Below are 14530 nucleotides of genomic sequence, written 5' to 3' on the forward strand. Positions count from 1 at the left end.
AGAAATTCCACGGAAAAAGTATAAAATCCAATTTATTTTTATCCTAGAGAGAGAGAGAGACAAAGATACGTACTTAATTCATACCTCGCGGATGAAGTAGGTATTCATAAAATTTGAGGACTTACGTTGATTCATAATGAAGCGATGAATAACATTATTTAAAATTACCTACATATTTCTTTGGTACGTAGGTGAGTCATCTCACATGTACGGACTTAGATACTTATGAAAATATCTATTTTTTTTTGTCGAATTACATTAAAACATTGTAAGAACAAACTTGTAGAAGTAACATTTGTATTTTTAAGAACTTTTAAGTCTTGGTGCTGGGAGATACGAAGCTTTCTAAAAGTTAATAAGTATGTGTAAATGTTGGCCGGTTAATCTGTTAATAAACTATGTATATTTCCATGAATTTAGGGAAAATACCCTACACTGGCAACCCTGCCAAGTTAGGAACTGGCAACTGCATCCCTGGTTCATGTTGAAGCGTTTTAGAGTTTGTTTATGTCTGGCAAATTACTACTCTGCTGACTAGTGTACCTTGTGATTTTGTTTATGGGTTATAGTACGCCTGAAACGTTTATGGTGGTGGTAGAGTACCATCATTGCGGGAGATCAATAAAATGGAGGAGCAAATATAAACTACGAGTAGGCCTCATGTTTGTATTAAGAACTTTGTAGAAAATTACGAAAAACTGTTTTCTTCTTACGCGATGAGTCTAATAATAGACAATTACTTAATTATCTTGAGTTACGATTTAATGAAAAACTTTAAAAAACATGGAAATACTTAACTTTTTTTATAAAAAAAATACCGTGTGGCATAATTTCCTTATAAAATTAATATCTCAATACGTTTTAACAAACGTCCTTTGAATGAGTATCGGAAAGCTCTTTCATCAATTTTCAAACATTACAAACTTGGTTATATCAATTACTTGGTCGCTATAATCAAANAAATCAAATCAGAAAAATGAGATTTTGTCAAAGTAGATTGTAAATTCCTATTTGCCAAAGTTTTACGTTGCGCGAACCTATGTTCGAAGCTCGATCCACGATCGGCGAGCGCAGGGCAGGCAGTATGTCAACGACGCCGCGTACACCAACACGAGTCGGCGAGACACTGGCCGCGCGCCCGTCCTACTCCTTCGCCGATAAAGTTTACTTTTTAAAAGTTATTATTTTTTATCTATGCACAATGGCGCGTAAACCTGTGTTATTCGGATGACATAAAAGTATTTTCCCGCCAATTTTCCTCCAAACTTCAGTGGCAATTTCTTGTGAAACTTTGACGGTGTTTTATCAATTATTTCGTGTTGATCCCAAATTGAGTCGTTAATTTCTTCGCAGTTCGGAAGTTTGTGAACAAAGTGTACATTGGTGTAATAATGAATGAACTTGACACGGTGTGAAATTATGTCGTATCTCAAACAAGAATTCAAAACTTTTTGAACAAGAAGCAACTCCGCGGCATATTGAGGTTTGTGATTATCTTTTACAAAGTATTTTTAATAATCCAGAATTTAATATTGTAGGTACTTATTTCTAAGGTTTTTAGAGTAAGTTAATGTTCTTATGATGATGCATGATCGAAATTGATAACGAATTTCACTTGGACATGAAAAACAAAAATAAATCATACCGCGCCATATTTTAATTGATATCTAACGCGCTCTTATGATTTTTTCTAGGGCCTAGTCCCAAAGTTATTAGAGGTGGTATCATGCCAATTCTCATCCTATTGATATGATTGTCGAACAACAAATATCTTGAAAGAGTGAAATTAAAAAATCTGAAAAGGGTATTAAAATAGCAATACCCATTAAAATAGAAACTTCAAATATTCACATTTTTGATACTAGTACGAGCACAATGACTAACATTATCATTTCATGTTATCAGCTACTAGTTGCAATTTTTTTTTATTTTTATAAACGAGTAGCTGTCCATGAATGAAATAAGTTAATGAATAGCTGATTAAATAACGAGTAGGAAGAGAATAATTTATTATAACGAATATAATAAACACGTGCATGGAACAGTCATATTTTTGATTAAATAATACAATAGCTTTGTCCTGCAACTTCATTAGTGTATGTACTTTGTTGTACTACCTTTATGTATTTTATTTTGGGAAATCGTTTTTTTAGTGGATGCATTAGTCATATCACCGTGCCAAATTTAAGTGCAATGCGTTCAGTTTTTGAGCTGTATGCTAGTAAATAAATCTGATCTGATTGCTTTTAGTTACAATAAAATTGAAGAATAATATTTCAGTTTTTCCTTGCGTATCAACATGGTACATTTTCTATGCCCTGTTATCTAAGGCTTTTCTAATGACAGAGTTGATGTGTGGTTGAAGGAAATTTGCAGATATGGGATTTTTTCCAATTGTCATAACCAATTTAGTCTAGCAAAAGAGTGATAGACTGCTTGAACTACTCTTTATATAATAATATACTCTATATTTATATTTATATGAAAACTAAATATTTAGTAGTACAAAAATTTTTATTTATTTTGCAGCAAGATTTTATTTATTTCACTGACTTATTTAGCTCAATTTTATTTAGGAGTAAGTCCAACATTTCAAATATTTTAACTTAATTGCACATTGTCACGATACCGGGACCTTCTAATGTCTTTCAGAAAATTAATGAACAATTTCTGGCCTCAAAATATTTAAATCAAACATTTTAGAAATAAATGTCGTCGTTTAAATGAATCACGTACTAAATGGACATTCAATTTGTTAGGTGCTTTCGTGCTGGACGCGACAAACAGTTTTAATTTTGTAAATTACTTCTGAATGGTGTTTAGTAACTGGCTGCCAAATATTTTTATGAAAAAACAAAACTTTCGCTTCATTTTTAAAGGACTAAACATTTTACGGACAGTTATTTCAGCTTTTAATTACTGAGAATAAAATAGAAGAACGTTTAGTATTTTCTAACCTCCTAAAATTGTATCAATTAAGATTTAAAAGGAGAAATTACAGAGAATATTCATTTCGTAATTTAATTTCACTTACGAGAACAGAAAACATCATGTATGCCAAACCAAAATTAATTGGTAGGTAATTAAGGCTAATTGATTGGTGTAATACTTATAGTAAAAATTTACGACGTCGGCCTGTTGTCAATTATTTTTGGCTTTTGTACACATGGTGCCATCAGAACCATATTATCAATATGCCTCAACATTATATTTGTCTTAAGTATGCCCGTTATCACCATCCATGCCTAATTTTTAAGTTATCCCTATGTAAACAAAATTGCTGTTATTTGTTACCATAGGGGTCACTTAAAAATTAGGGATTGATGGTGAAAACGGGCATTAGTGAGCTGTACCTATCGCATGAACCGTAGAACCGTAATTTATTATTCGGTTATGAAATTTTCACAGATTATGTAAGTAGACAGAATAATGCCTAGTGCACATCAGAGTTAAATTTTTGACATAAAATACGGAGCCCTTTGTGGGCGAGTTCGACTCGAACTTGACCGTTTTTTTAATAAAACTTAATTGTTTTTCCGAACCCCGTCTTTTAATTGTTTGCGTTACGATCCAAAGTGGACTGTAATTGAAAATTTTTGCTCATGTAACGACCTAGTAACACAAACTAAGGAGAATTTTATGAAAATCAAAGTTTTGTGATTGTATGAGTTATCCTAGAGTAACCTATAAAAATATCTAGGTACACTAATCTAATAAAAGGAGAGATTTGATTATTTGTTTGTTTGTATTGAATAGGCTCCGAAATTATTAGACATATTTGAAAAATTTTTTCACCATTAGAATCCTAAATTATTTCTGATAAACACAGGCGGTACGAAATTCGATGGGTCAGCGAGTATATAAACTCTTTTGATAATATGTCTAAAACTATCATGTCCTAACATATTAAGCCTGCCGCGTCGTGTCCTAACGAGGCAAATTGTTCAGTACCTTACCCAATAATTTATGGGCCAAGTGCAAGGGAATAATATGAGCTCATTGGCTTAGGAGAAAATTGTCTTAGTACAGGAACGTGTGGAGCATATTATTATGATTATATCCCATTCTTACCTGACAAGGAGCTAATATTATGACCTATGGTACCTAATAAAGTTTAGGTAGGTTATTGAAACTTCACAATTGCTGGGAACAGATTGTCTTTTATTTAAATGACAGTTGCCAGGCATTGTGTAGTTTCAATTAAAAATTATTTGTGTAAATTAAATAATGGGAATTTTCTAGATATAATAAAAATCTGAAATTGTATAAAAGTGGCATTGTATGGTGGAATTGTAAGCCTCTCGTGAAAATAATTTGTAAACCTACCAAATAAATGTTTTGAACATTCATTCATATTGTTGAGCCAGACGTATAGTGAATATGGATTCGCATTATCATTATTGACTTAGTCCCTATTATTAATGTAGGTAAAAGCCGTAAGTACATAATGTAACTCATTAATAAACGTCGCGTTAAGACCCGTGTCTTACTATTTTAATTGAAATGGAACGCGAATGTTTAAAATCTTATATTAATGTACGTACTAAAAATCATACGTGATCAAGTATAATTTTGCAATGGTGTAGTTTCCATTGTAGTCAAAGGTATTGAATTTCGCCTTCAAACAGAGATATTAGTCAATGACTCGTGGGTGCAAATGCTAAAGTCATCACAGACATGTCCCCTGCGGAATACGAACCAGCTACTGTTGGCTCTATAATTTGGAGCACTCGGTCGTAGATGATTCACGAGATTTGTTAATTTCAGCCGAGGACACATTAGCAATGTACAAAAAGTGGCTAATAGCCAAATCTTTTTATAATTTATTCAAAGTCGAGCTTCATAATGTATAACACATTCATCTGTTTGATTATAGTATTTTATACAAACAAGCCTTGCTACTCTTACTATGTTTCGTAAAGGATTTTGTTTGACAGTCGATATAACATGACACATTACAACTGCTTATGAGGCGACAGTGTACAGTTTGATGTACAGCCGTCCGTTAGATAGCGACACTATCTCAAGTCTTCCGAGAAATAGAGCAAACGTCTACGAAATTATGCTCCCAAGGTTCTTACCCCCTAGTTTGAATCCCTCAGATTTGCCGCAGCTAACTTTATTACAAGGCATTCATTCCAAACGCCGTGGTTTGCAAACAGAGGCAACAAAAGGAAGGTGAAGAAAATGAGAAAACCACGGGCCTTTATGTGAGATGAGTCTCTTTGATGCTTTGACCCGTAAACTCCTTACACTTTGCGATGTTTCCAATTTTTCATCTCGCCTAATGTGTACCCTGTTTTTGGAACACGTTGATCGTGACATGTGCCAGTGGGAAAGATGTTTAACTTCTGAGAATGGAGGTGTCTTTGTTTTATTTTTACTTACCTAGAGGTATCTTGGTATGCATCCGTGAACTCTGACGTTGTAGGTTCCATAGTTTAATTTNTATAGATGATCAAACGAACTTGCAAGTGAAGTTCGATCGCTATTATATGAGTCGCTTCATTCGAAGATATAATTATTTACAAAGTAGTCCCTTTATCCTACAGGCAACATCGCACGACTTTAGAGAGTATCTCAATTGACTTAAAAAACATCATTCGTTCGGTTCACTCGTTCGGCTTTAGCGCCCAGGTTCTCATTATGTTTAGAGTGTAAATAAAGAACAAAACTTTTCCTTGGGTTACACCACACTTGCGTGTGTGGTTAACGGGTGGGAGGGTTCGTATATCTTCGAATGAAGCGACTCATATAATAGCGATCGAACTTCACTTGCAAGTTCGTTTGATCATCTATTATATTTCGTCGCTTCATTCTTTGATATAATTATTTACAAAGTAGATGTTCAGAGACAAAAGTTTTGTTCTAATAAAGTGCAAGGTAAGTTTCTAAAATAATAACCAAACTTAAATTAAGTACTATATTTGTGATAATTTAACAAACAAAAAATATTGTATTCTTCATACAATGAAAACCAAAAATAATAAATAAGACTTCAGTATTATTTAACTAATTACTATTTGTATGCCGCATTACGGCGTTTGCAAAATCACCTTCGCTTAATATTGGTCTATTATAGAAGCGAGCAAACGCCGTAGAAGTACTGGTCCAGCCAGCCGTCTTACAGATCGCGTCTATACTGAGCCCCGCGGCGCGGGCGGTCGAGGAAGCGGCGTGACGCGTGCTATGCGCGGTGAACGTGTTCACGTCAATACCACATTCGGCTAATAACTGCTTGATCCATCTACTGATGGATTGGGAACTTGCAGCTTTGTGGGGCTTTTTGTAGGTTAATAACAATTTATCTGCGTTCGAGGTCCTCATATTTTTTGTGACAAAAATGTAATCTTTGAGGGCTGAAGCAGGGCATATGTTTATATTCTCTTGGAAATATGGTAAGAATAAGATGGGTTGATCCCGGCCAGGGCCGGAAGTCTTAATTATATCAGTTATGGCTATCTTAACACCGGTCTGAGTTATAGAAATATTGTCGATTTTAATAAGCGAAAGGGTTTGAACCCTATGTGCCGTACAGAGTGCTAGTAAAATGGTAAGCTTTTTAGTTATTTTTTCCATGTTCAGTTCTAAGTTAGGGTACCAATTAGAAATGTGATTAAGGACCAATTGTGGGTCCCAAGTTGTGGTATATTTAGGGCGACTTGGGTTAAGTTTGTATGCCCCTTTTAATAAACGTCTAATACATTCATCAGAGCCTATATTGTCGTCTAAGAAAAGTGACAATGCTGAACGGTGGCTGTTAAGAGAGCCATAAGAGCAACCAGAATTGAATTGTTGTGTTAGAAAAGACAGAACTAATGTTTTGGAACTTTCGAAAACCGGAATGTTATTAAGCGTACAAAATTCCCACCAAAGCTTCAAAGTGACGCTGTACTGTTTGATGGTATTGTCTGACAGTGACGCGAGCATTAATTGGAGAGCATTTGATGGTGCGCCGCGGCGTGCGAACGCCGCCCGCAGAGCTTCGCGGCACCCAGGGTAAGTTTTGGATGCAGCGGATGGTGCTTCCTGAAAGCGGATTGGAGCAGATACTTATGTGGGTTCAGAAAAATAATTTTTGAATCGAGAATACTATGCAGGAGGGGAAACCAAGGCTGGGATGGCCAGTACGGGAAAACTAAGATACCAGTAGCTTTGTCGTCTATGACTTTTCGTATGACTTTCAAAATCAATGAAAATGGTGGAAATGCATAAAAAAACTTCGAATGCCAATTAATTGTAAATGCGTCGATTGCGACAGCATCTGGATCTGGTTTCCAAGATGTAAATATTTCGCATTTGGTGTTGTTGCGAGAGGCGAACAAGTCGATTTCTGGACAGCCAAAACTATGTACTATTGACTGATAAGCTTCGTCACATAGTTCCCACTCCGTGTCGGGGTTGATCTTTCTTGACTCAGCATCGGCAAAATTATCTTTAGTATTGACGTATGATGCGTATAACCAAATGTTACGTCTCTCGCACCATTGCCAAATGGACCGGGCTAAACTATTTAAATGCGGGAATTGGATACCGCCCTGGCGGTTAATATAACTGATTGCTGTGGTGTTATCTACCCGCAGTAATATAGCACAGTGATCCATTTCCGCAACAAGACTTTTTAATCCTAGAAATACTGCGAGAAGTTCCAAATAGTTAATATGGTATTCTAATTCCGCAAGCTTCCATCTCCCGTTAACCTTTTTCCCGTCACAGACCGCTCCCCAACCTGTACGGGAAGCGTCCGTGAATATTTCTTTTTTATAATTAAGTGTTCGCATTGGACAAAACGTTGTTGAAATATTGTCACGCCACCAGTCTAGATCTTCTAAGATTAGTGAAGGAAGCTGGATCTTGGCTTCATAATTATCGTTATGTTTTAACAAAGCTAGAAATTTCTGGCGTTCTAAAACTTTTGTGTATGTGAATCCATACCTAGCTGCGGGGCAAGCTGCAATTAGAATACCTATTAACTGTGCAAACTCCCGTATTGTACATTTTGGAAGTTTTGTGAACTTTTGGACCATTTGGGCGATATGCAAACGCTTTTCTGGTGGCAATGATATCGAAAAATGTTTTGTATCATATACAAAACCTAAAAACGTGCAAACTTGTGAAGGCGCTAAAACGCTCTTCTCGTAGTTCACTACAAAGCCGAGACACTCCAAAAGTGATAGAGTTATTCGTAGATTATCAATACATTGTTCGATATTATCGCCGATACATAATATATCGTCGAGATATATAACAGATTTATGTCCTTGTTGTCTTAGGTATGCAATAACCTCTCTCATTATTTTGGTAAAAACCCTGGGTGCCACAGATAAACCGTAGGGCATAGCGGTAAACTCGTACATAAATTAGTTGAATTCGGAGCTTGGAAATTAAATCTTAAATATTTTCGATCGTCTTCACTTATTGGGATTAAGAGATAAGCTTCTTTTAGATCTATTTTAGCTATAAACCCGCCTTGTGGTATAAGTTTTAGAGCGGTCCTATAATCCTCCATTTTAAAGTGGGTACTTGTAATAAATTTATTTAAGCATTTTAAATTTAATATGAATCGCTTTGTGCCATTTGGCTTAGGGGCTAAGAATATATTAGATATGTATTGGCCCTGAACTGGAATACATTGTGAAACAGCTCCTAATTCAATTAATTTATCAATTGCCTCAGCCATCTCGAGTCTTTCTTCCGGAGTGAAGTTAGACTTGGGGGCAATATTTTGCGTCACTTCCTGACAAAAGGGTATAGAATACCCGTATTTTATCCAATCTAAGACAGTTTGGTTGTTTGTTATACGAGACCAACAATGGAAGAATAATTTAATTCGGCCTGCGTGTACCTGATCTACTGTGGCGGTGCACGGGGTCGGGGCTGGTTGTAGCCCTTCAGCTGATTCGAAGTCGAAGCAGGGTAAGTCCGCCTGGGAGGAACTGCTGGTCGCTGGCCCCTGTAGCCCTGACCTCCCCGCCCCCCCCTGTTCGACGGGTACCGAGGAGGTCCTGACCAGTTTCCCTGAGGAGTAGGGCGACTAACAGTTGATGGAACATTCGCTGGTTTTTGATTCGTCAATGGTTTCCTTATTTGGGAACCTTGTCGTTCAATTGCCTTACTGGCTTTAATCTTTTCAGATAGTGAATTGCCGAATAATGTGTCATCTCGCTCAGAGTCTTGTATGACATGTAAAAAGTTCTTTTCCAAGCTGGGTGTAATCAATTTGATCCTATCCTTTGTTAGGGCGTAATGTAAATCGGTTAAGATGCGGCAGCCGTCGCTCAAATACTTTAAGGCTTGTATTTTGTTATCGGAACACAACAAGGTATCCATTGCTCTGTTTATTGCCGAGGTACCCGCTCCGAGCTGTTGTTGAAAGCCGATAAACTTTTTATCGCGTCCTCTTACCACGTCTGACACTGCAGCGGATATTTCGGCGTTTAACTTAGGCGCCTGCAGTAGCTTACAGTTGCTAGGAATTAAGTAATCCTTTTCTTTGAAAAGAGTTTCCTTCTGGTCTTTTGGTAGGCCTTTTTTTAAAAGCGGGGTCCATAAGTTAGCTAAACTGTCGTGTATTTGATTTCCAAAATCGGGGACGTCAGATGTTGAAGCTCCCAAGGCAGAAAGAATTTCAGCATCAAGTGTAATTTCAGGAGTTNGGAGCAAATATATGAATAACTTAAGAAAAAGTTTGAAAAACGATATACGTGCCTATAAAATTTGAGGGTTTCTCTCGATTTCCCTAGGATCCCATCATCAGATCCTGACTTGGTGACAATGGGACCACCTCAAAAGTGTACCCTATCGAACAAAAAAAGAATTTTGAAAATCGGTTCATAATTGGCGGAGTTATCGCGTAACAAACATAGAAAAAAAAAAAAAACATACGGGTCGAATTGAGAACCTCCTCCTTTTTTTGAAGTCGGTTGAAAATCATATTATATTTAAAAGTTAAGCTAAACTAACCTCAGTCTCATAGCATGCTACGAGGTGCGGCTACGCTTTATTATGGCTAACACGTAAAGTGTTTAATGGGCAAATATTTATCATTTTAACTGTCATACAAGTAAAGATAAACGAAATACACTCAACATCAAATAAACCGCACCTTCCGCGACACGAATTCAAAGATTTTTTTCTGACACAATCATGGTGCCCCAACAATATTGGTGCTATTTGAAAGCCCAATAAATATCCTATAAGAAAAACACGTTTAATTTCTTAATAAGTGATTAACATATACCATAAATGTGACTTGAAAATAGACCTCATTTTGGGCTCACCTCTGGGATCAATCAGACCAAATTTAATGGTTATAAAACCAAATAATGATCACACGTATCCTGTTTAACAGATGGATAGCGATTAATCCCAACTTAACAGTTTTCTAACCATAAAAGTTGGCACAAGCGTAACTACCAATTTTTTGAAGAAGTGACTCTGGATCCTTCTAACGACACATTTTTGGAGTAAAAACCTTTCCTTTAATGAAATGAAGTTAAGAACTAGGCTTTTAAACGATGCCAATATTAGTAGGAAGTGGGGATGCATACGTTTGAAAGTGCTTGTCGCGAGAGGTGCGATTTATTTGATGCCGAGTGTAGTTAACGAGTAAAGGTAAATAGTTTTAAGGCGCTAAGGGTCTGCTCATAATTCCAAGATATAAGTAGGTATTCGTAGAGCAGCTGCGACTTTCTCAGAATTTCGTTCTTGCTTCCTTAAATGATTCAGCATCTCACAAAGTATAGGGAATGAGATAATTATAACAATATTTTCACTTGGCAACAACCTCAAAACGACCTGTCACCGTTGTCATTGCAATTGATATTCGCCGAAAAATAATTAGGATAGGATGTTATCAATGAAACTTGATCTATTTGTTTTTGCGGGTAATCGGCACAAATGGATGTTTACACATGGCATCTGTTCCCTAACTGTTTTGACAGACCGATCTGAGTTCATATTATGTTAATAGATAACAGGGTAATCTCGGGCCAATTCCGGACGTAATATTGTATTCGATGATATCCTTCCCGTTCATTGATGCTAGCGTCTAAAGATGAGTGAAAGATGAGGGGAGNATTGTATTGTCCCGCAGACAATAGGGGGTAGACAACACGCATCTATCTAAGAATGCATGTAATTTCTACGAATATGACCACTAAATATGATCCACAATTAGCCCGCAGCTAATTATGATATCGCGATTGACCCGCAGTCAATCTCGATTTAGTTGTAAATGTTAAGATTTTTCATGATTACAAAAATATAAATGTCATTATTTAAAGTGGGTAAGTATACTATGCAATGTAATTATTAACGTATTGTTATGATTATTTTAGCTTGTAAAAGTTTCAAATGTACTACATCACAGTATTTTGCAAAAAAAATTCGTTAAAATACAAACACTATACAATAATGATAGGTAGGTAGAAGGTACCTGTATTTTCCTCATCGTCTGACGAATCTCCTACAGCGTATTCGTCGGCGTTTTACTTGTTCTTCTTTCTCCAATAACTTCCTAATCTTTTTTTCGTAGCGTTGTAATTTCTCTTGTGCACTGCGCTTCGGCATTTTTGCGGCGCGTGCGCACGTTTCCTCGCACGAAAAAGGAATGAGAACCTGGGCGCTAACGGCCGAACGAGTGAACCGAACGAATGATGTTTTTTAAGTCAATTGAGATACTCTCTAAAGTCGTGCGATGTTGCCTGTAGGATAAAGGGGATAATTATATCAAAGAATGAAGCGACGAAATATAATTAATGTAGGTACTAAAAATCATACGTGATCAATATAATTCTGCAAATGGGAAAGTTTCCATTGTAGTCAAAGGTATTGAGTTTCAACTTCAAACAGAAATAAATTAGTCAATGACTCGTGGGTGCAAATGCTAAAGTCATCACAGACATGTCCCCTGCGGAATACGAACCAGCTACTGTTGGCTCTATAATTTGGAGCACTCGGTCGTAGATGATTCACGAGATTTGTTAATTTCAGCCGAGGACACATTAGCAATGTACAAAAAGTGGCTAATAGCCAAATCTTTTTATAATTTATTCAAAGTCGAGCTTCTTGTTATACATTCATCTGTTTGAGTAGGTATAGTATTTTATACAAACAAGCCTTGCTTCTCTTCCTTTATGTTTCGTAAAGGATTTTGTTTGATAGTCGACATAACATGACACATTACAACTGCTTATGAGGCTACAGTGTACAGTTTGATGTAAAGCCGTCCATTAGATAGCGACACTATCTCAAGTATTCCGAGAAATAGAGCAAACGTCTACGAAATTATGCTCCCAAGGTTCTTACCCCCTAGTTTGAATCCCTCAGATTTGCCGCAGCTAACTTTATTACAAGGCATTCATTCCAAACGCCGTGGTTTGCAAACAGAGGCAACAAAAGGAAGGTGACGAAAATGAGAAAACCACGGGCCTTTATGTGAGATGAGTCTCTTTGATGCTTTGACCCGTAAACTCCTTACACTTTGCGGTGTTTCCAATTTTTCATCTCGCCTAATGTGTGCCCTGTTTTTGGAACACGTTGATCGTGACATGTGCCAGTGGGAAAGAGGCTTAAATTCTGAGAACGGAGGTCTTTGTTTTATTTTTACTTATCTAGAGGTATCTTGGTATGAATCCGTGAACTCTAACGTTGTAGAGTCCATAGTTTAATTAAGTTTTTTCACTGACATTTTATACATAAGTTATTGAGTAATTTGTGATTTTAAAATTATTAATTAGGCATCATAATTTATTTAAAAGTTAAGCTAAACTAACCTCAGTCTCAGTTAGCATGCTACGAGGTGCGGCTACGCTTTATTGTGGCTAGCACGTAAAGTGTTTAATGGGCAAATATTTGTCATTTTAATTGTCATATAAGTAAATATAAACGAAATAGTTAACCAGTAAAGGTAAATAGTTTTAAGGCGCGTCTGTTCATAATTACCGAGATATAAGTAGGTATTCGTAGAGCAGCTGCGACTTTCACAGAATTTCGTTCTTTCTTCCTTAAATGATTCAGCATCTCAAAAATTATAGGAACTCTATTTTTTAACTGTTATTACTAAACCCATTACGCCTTGTTAGTTGTTCATTCAGATACATCGTTAGAGATAATTAAAACATTATTCACTTGGCAACAACCTCAAAACGACCTGTCACCGTTGTCATTGCAATTAATATTCGCCGAAAAATAATTAGGATAGGATGTTATCAATGAAACTTGATCTATTTGTTTTTGAGGGTAATCGGCACAAATGGATGTTTACACATGGCATCTGTTCCCAAACTGTTTTGACAGTCCGATCTGAGTTCATATTATGTTAATAGATAACAGGGTAATCTCGGGCCAATTCCGAACGTAATGTATTCAATGATATCCATCTCTTTCATTGATGCTAGCGTCTTAAGATGAGTGAAAGAGGAGGGGAGATCGGGTTTTGTAGAAAATAACTTTGTCGACTCCTCGTGCATTATATAAAGTTACAAAACTGTATTTTTCTCAGTATCGGCGCATAATTGGAAAGCCGACCCCGCGTAACGGGATAAGGCGAGGCAGATGAAGAAGAAGACTGCATATTTTTCAAGGGTGCACTAGCATTTTAGAGTTTTGTTGACTATTAAAATACGCAGTTGATATTAAAGTGCTATTATTAGTAAAAAGTGGTCTATATATTTTTTAGATTAGGTATCTCTGAAAGACGCGTTTAGGTCTATTCCACTTTGATCACCTGGATTTGATCATCTTGGCGATCAAAGTGGATTTCTTATTCATGGGTGATCAAAGGACACCAAAGTGTCATCATCAATTTATCAATTTCAAACATCAATTCATATCACGATATCATACTAAACAGTCTTATTATTTTTGCAATCCTCGCATAATACCCATATGTGTAGATATCAAATCTTCGCATACGCTCGTGCTCGCATAAAAATAAAAGATTTTTATGGCGTGTCCATCATCGAGGAGATTAAAAACTTCATGCATATTGGATCGTTTTATCATTTCCGCGCACATATTGGTACTCATGTAGGGATTAAGCTGCAATACATTTCGGCACTTTAGGAAAATTAAAATTAGATTGTGTCTATAGTTATTGAGCTGACACAGATTGAACTATTTGCCCGATAGATAGGTATATAGAAATTGAATTTGAAAAAAAATACTGTCAGACCGGGGTTCATAATCGTGTTAGTAACAATTCTCACTCAGCCTATGTTAGTAACAAAATAATGTATTACCTACTTATACTTGACGTTTTAAATATCATTTTAATATTTGGCTTAGAAATGATAGATATCTAGATCTACCTATCACTTTATTGAACTCTACATTAAAACAAGAAAAGAAAAGAAAGAAGTATAATATAATTTACAATTTTAAATTTTAATACAATTTTAAATTTTCGCGTTCATTTCAACCAAAATAGAGAAACCGGATTTCAACGCGGCATATCGCGTTTTTTAAAAAGAAGTACACAAAAGAGACGGCCCAATTTAGATAGATAGATAGACAGTATTTATTTATC

General features: G+C 36.1%; 2 protein-coding genes across 2 annotated transcripts in view; one reads left to right on the forward strand and one right to left on the reverse strand.

The window, feature by feature from the left end:
• The first annotated feature begins 1098 nt into the window (after window positions 1-1098).
• Window positions 1099-14530, forward strand: part of NGR-A24 (neuropeptide receptor A24) — a 135491-nt gene continuing 122059 nt past the window's right edge. The window contains exon 1 of the mRNA XM_028301841.1: window positions 1099-1483. The gene's annotated coding sequence lies outside the window, so the exon portion shown is untranslated. The remainder of the gene's footprint in view (window positions 1484-14530) is intronic.
• On the reverse strand, window positions 8624-11571 carry LOC114350884 (uncharacterized). The gene is made up of 2 exons (XM_028301838.1): window positions 11494-11571; window positions 8624-9675 (listed from the first exon to the last, which is right to left on the reverse strand). The coding sequence occupies exons 1-2, from the start codon at window positions 11569-11571 to the stop codon at window positions 8851-8853; spliced, it is 903 nt and encodes a 300-aa protein (XP_028157639.1). The 3' UTR covers window positions 8624-8850.

The sequence above is a fragment of the Ostrinia furnacalis genome, unplaced genomic scaffold, assembly GCF_004193835.3.
Source record: "Ostrinia furnacalis isolate ACB-3 unplaced genomic scaffold, ASM419383v2 OfSCF1001, whole genome shotgun sequence".
In the NCBI taxonomy this organism is placed as follows: Eukaryota; Metazoa; Arthropoda; class Insecta; order Lepidoptera; family Crambidae; genus Ostrinia; species Ostrinia furnacalis.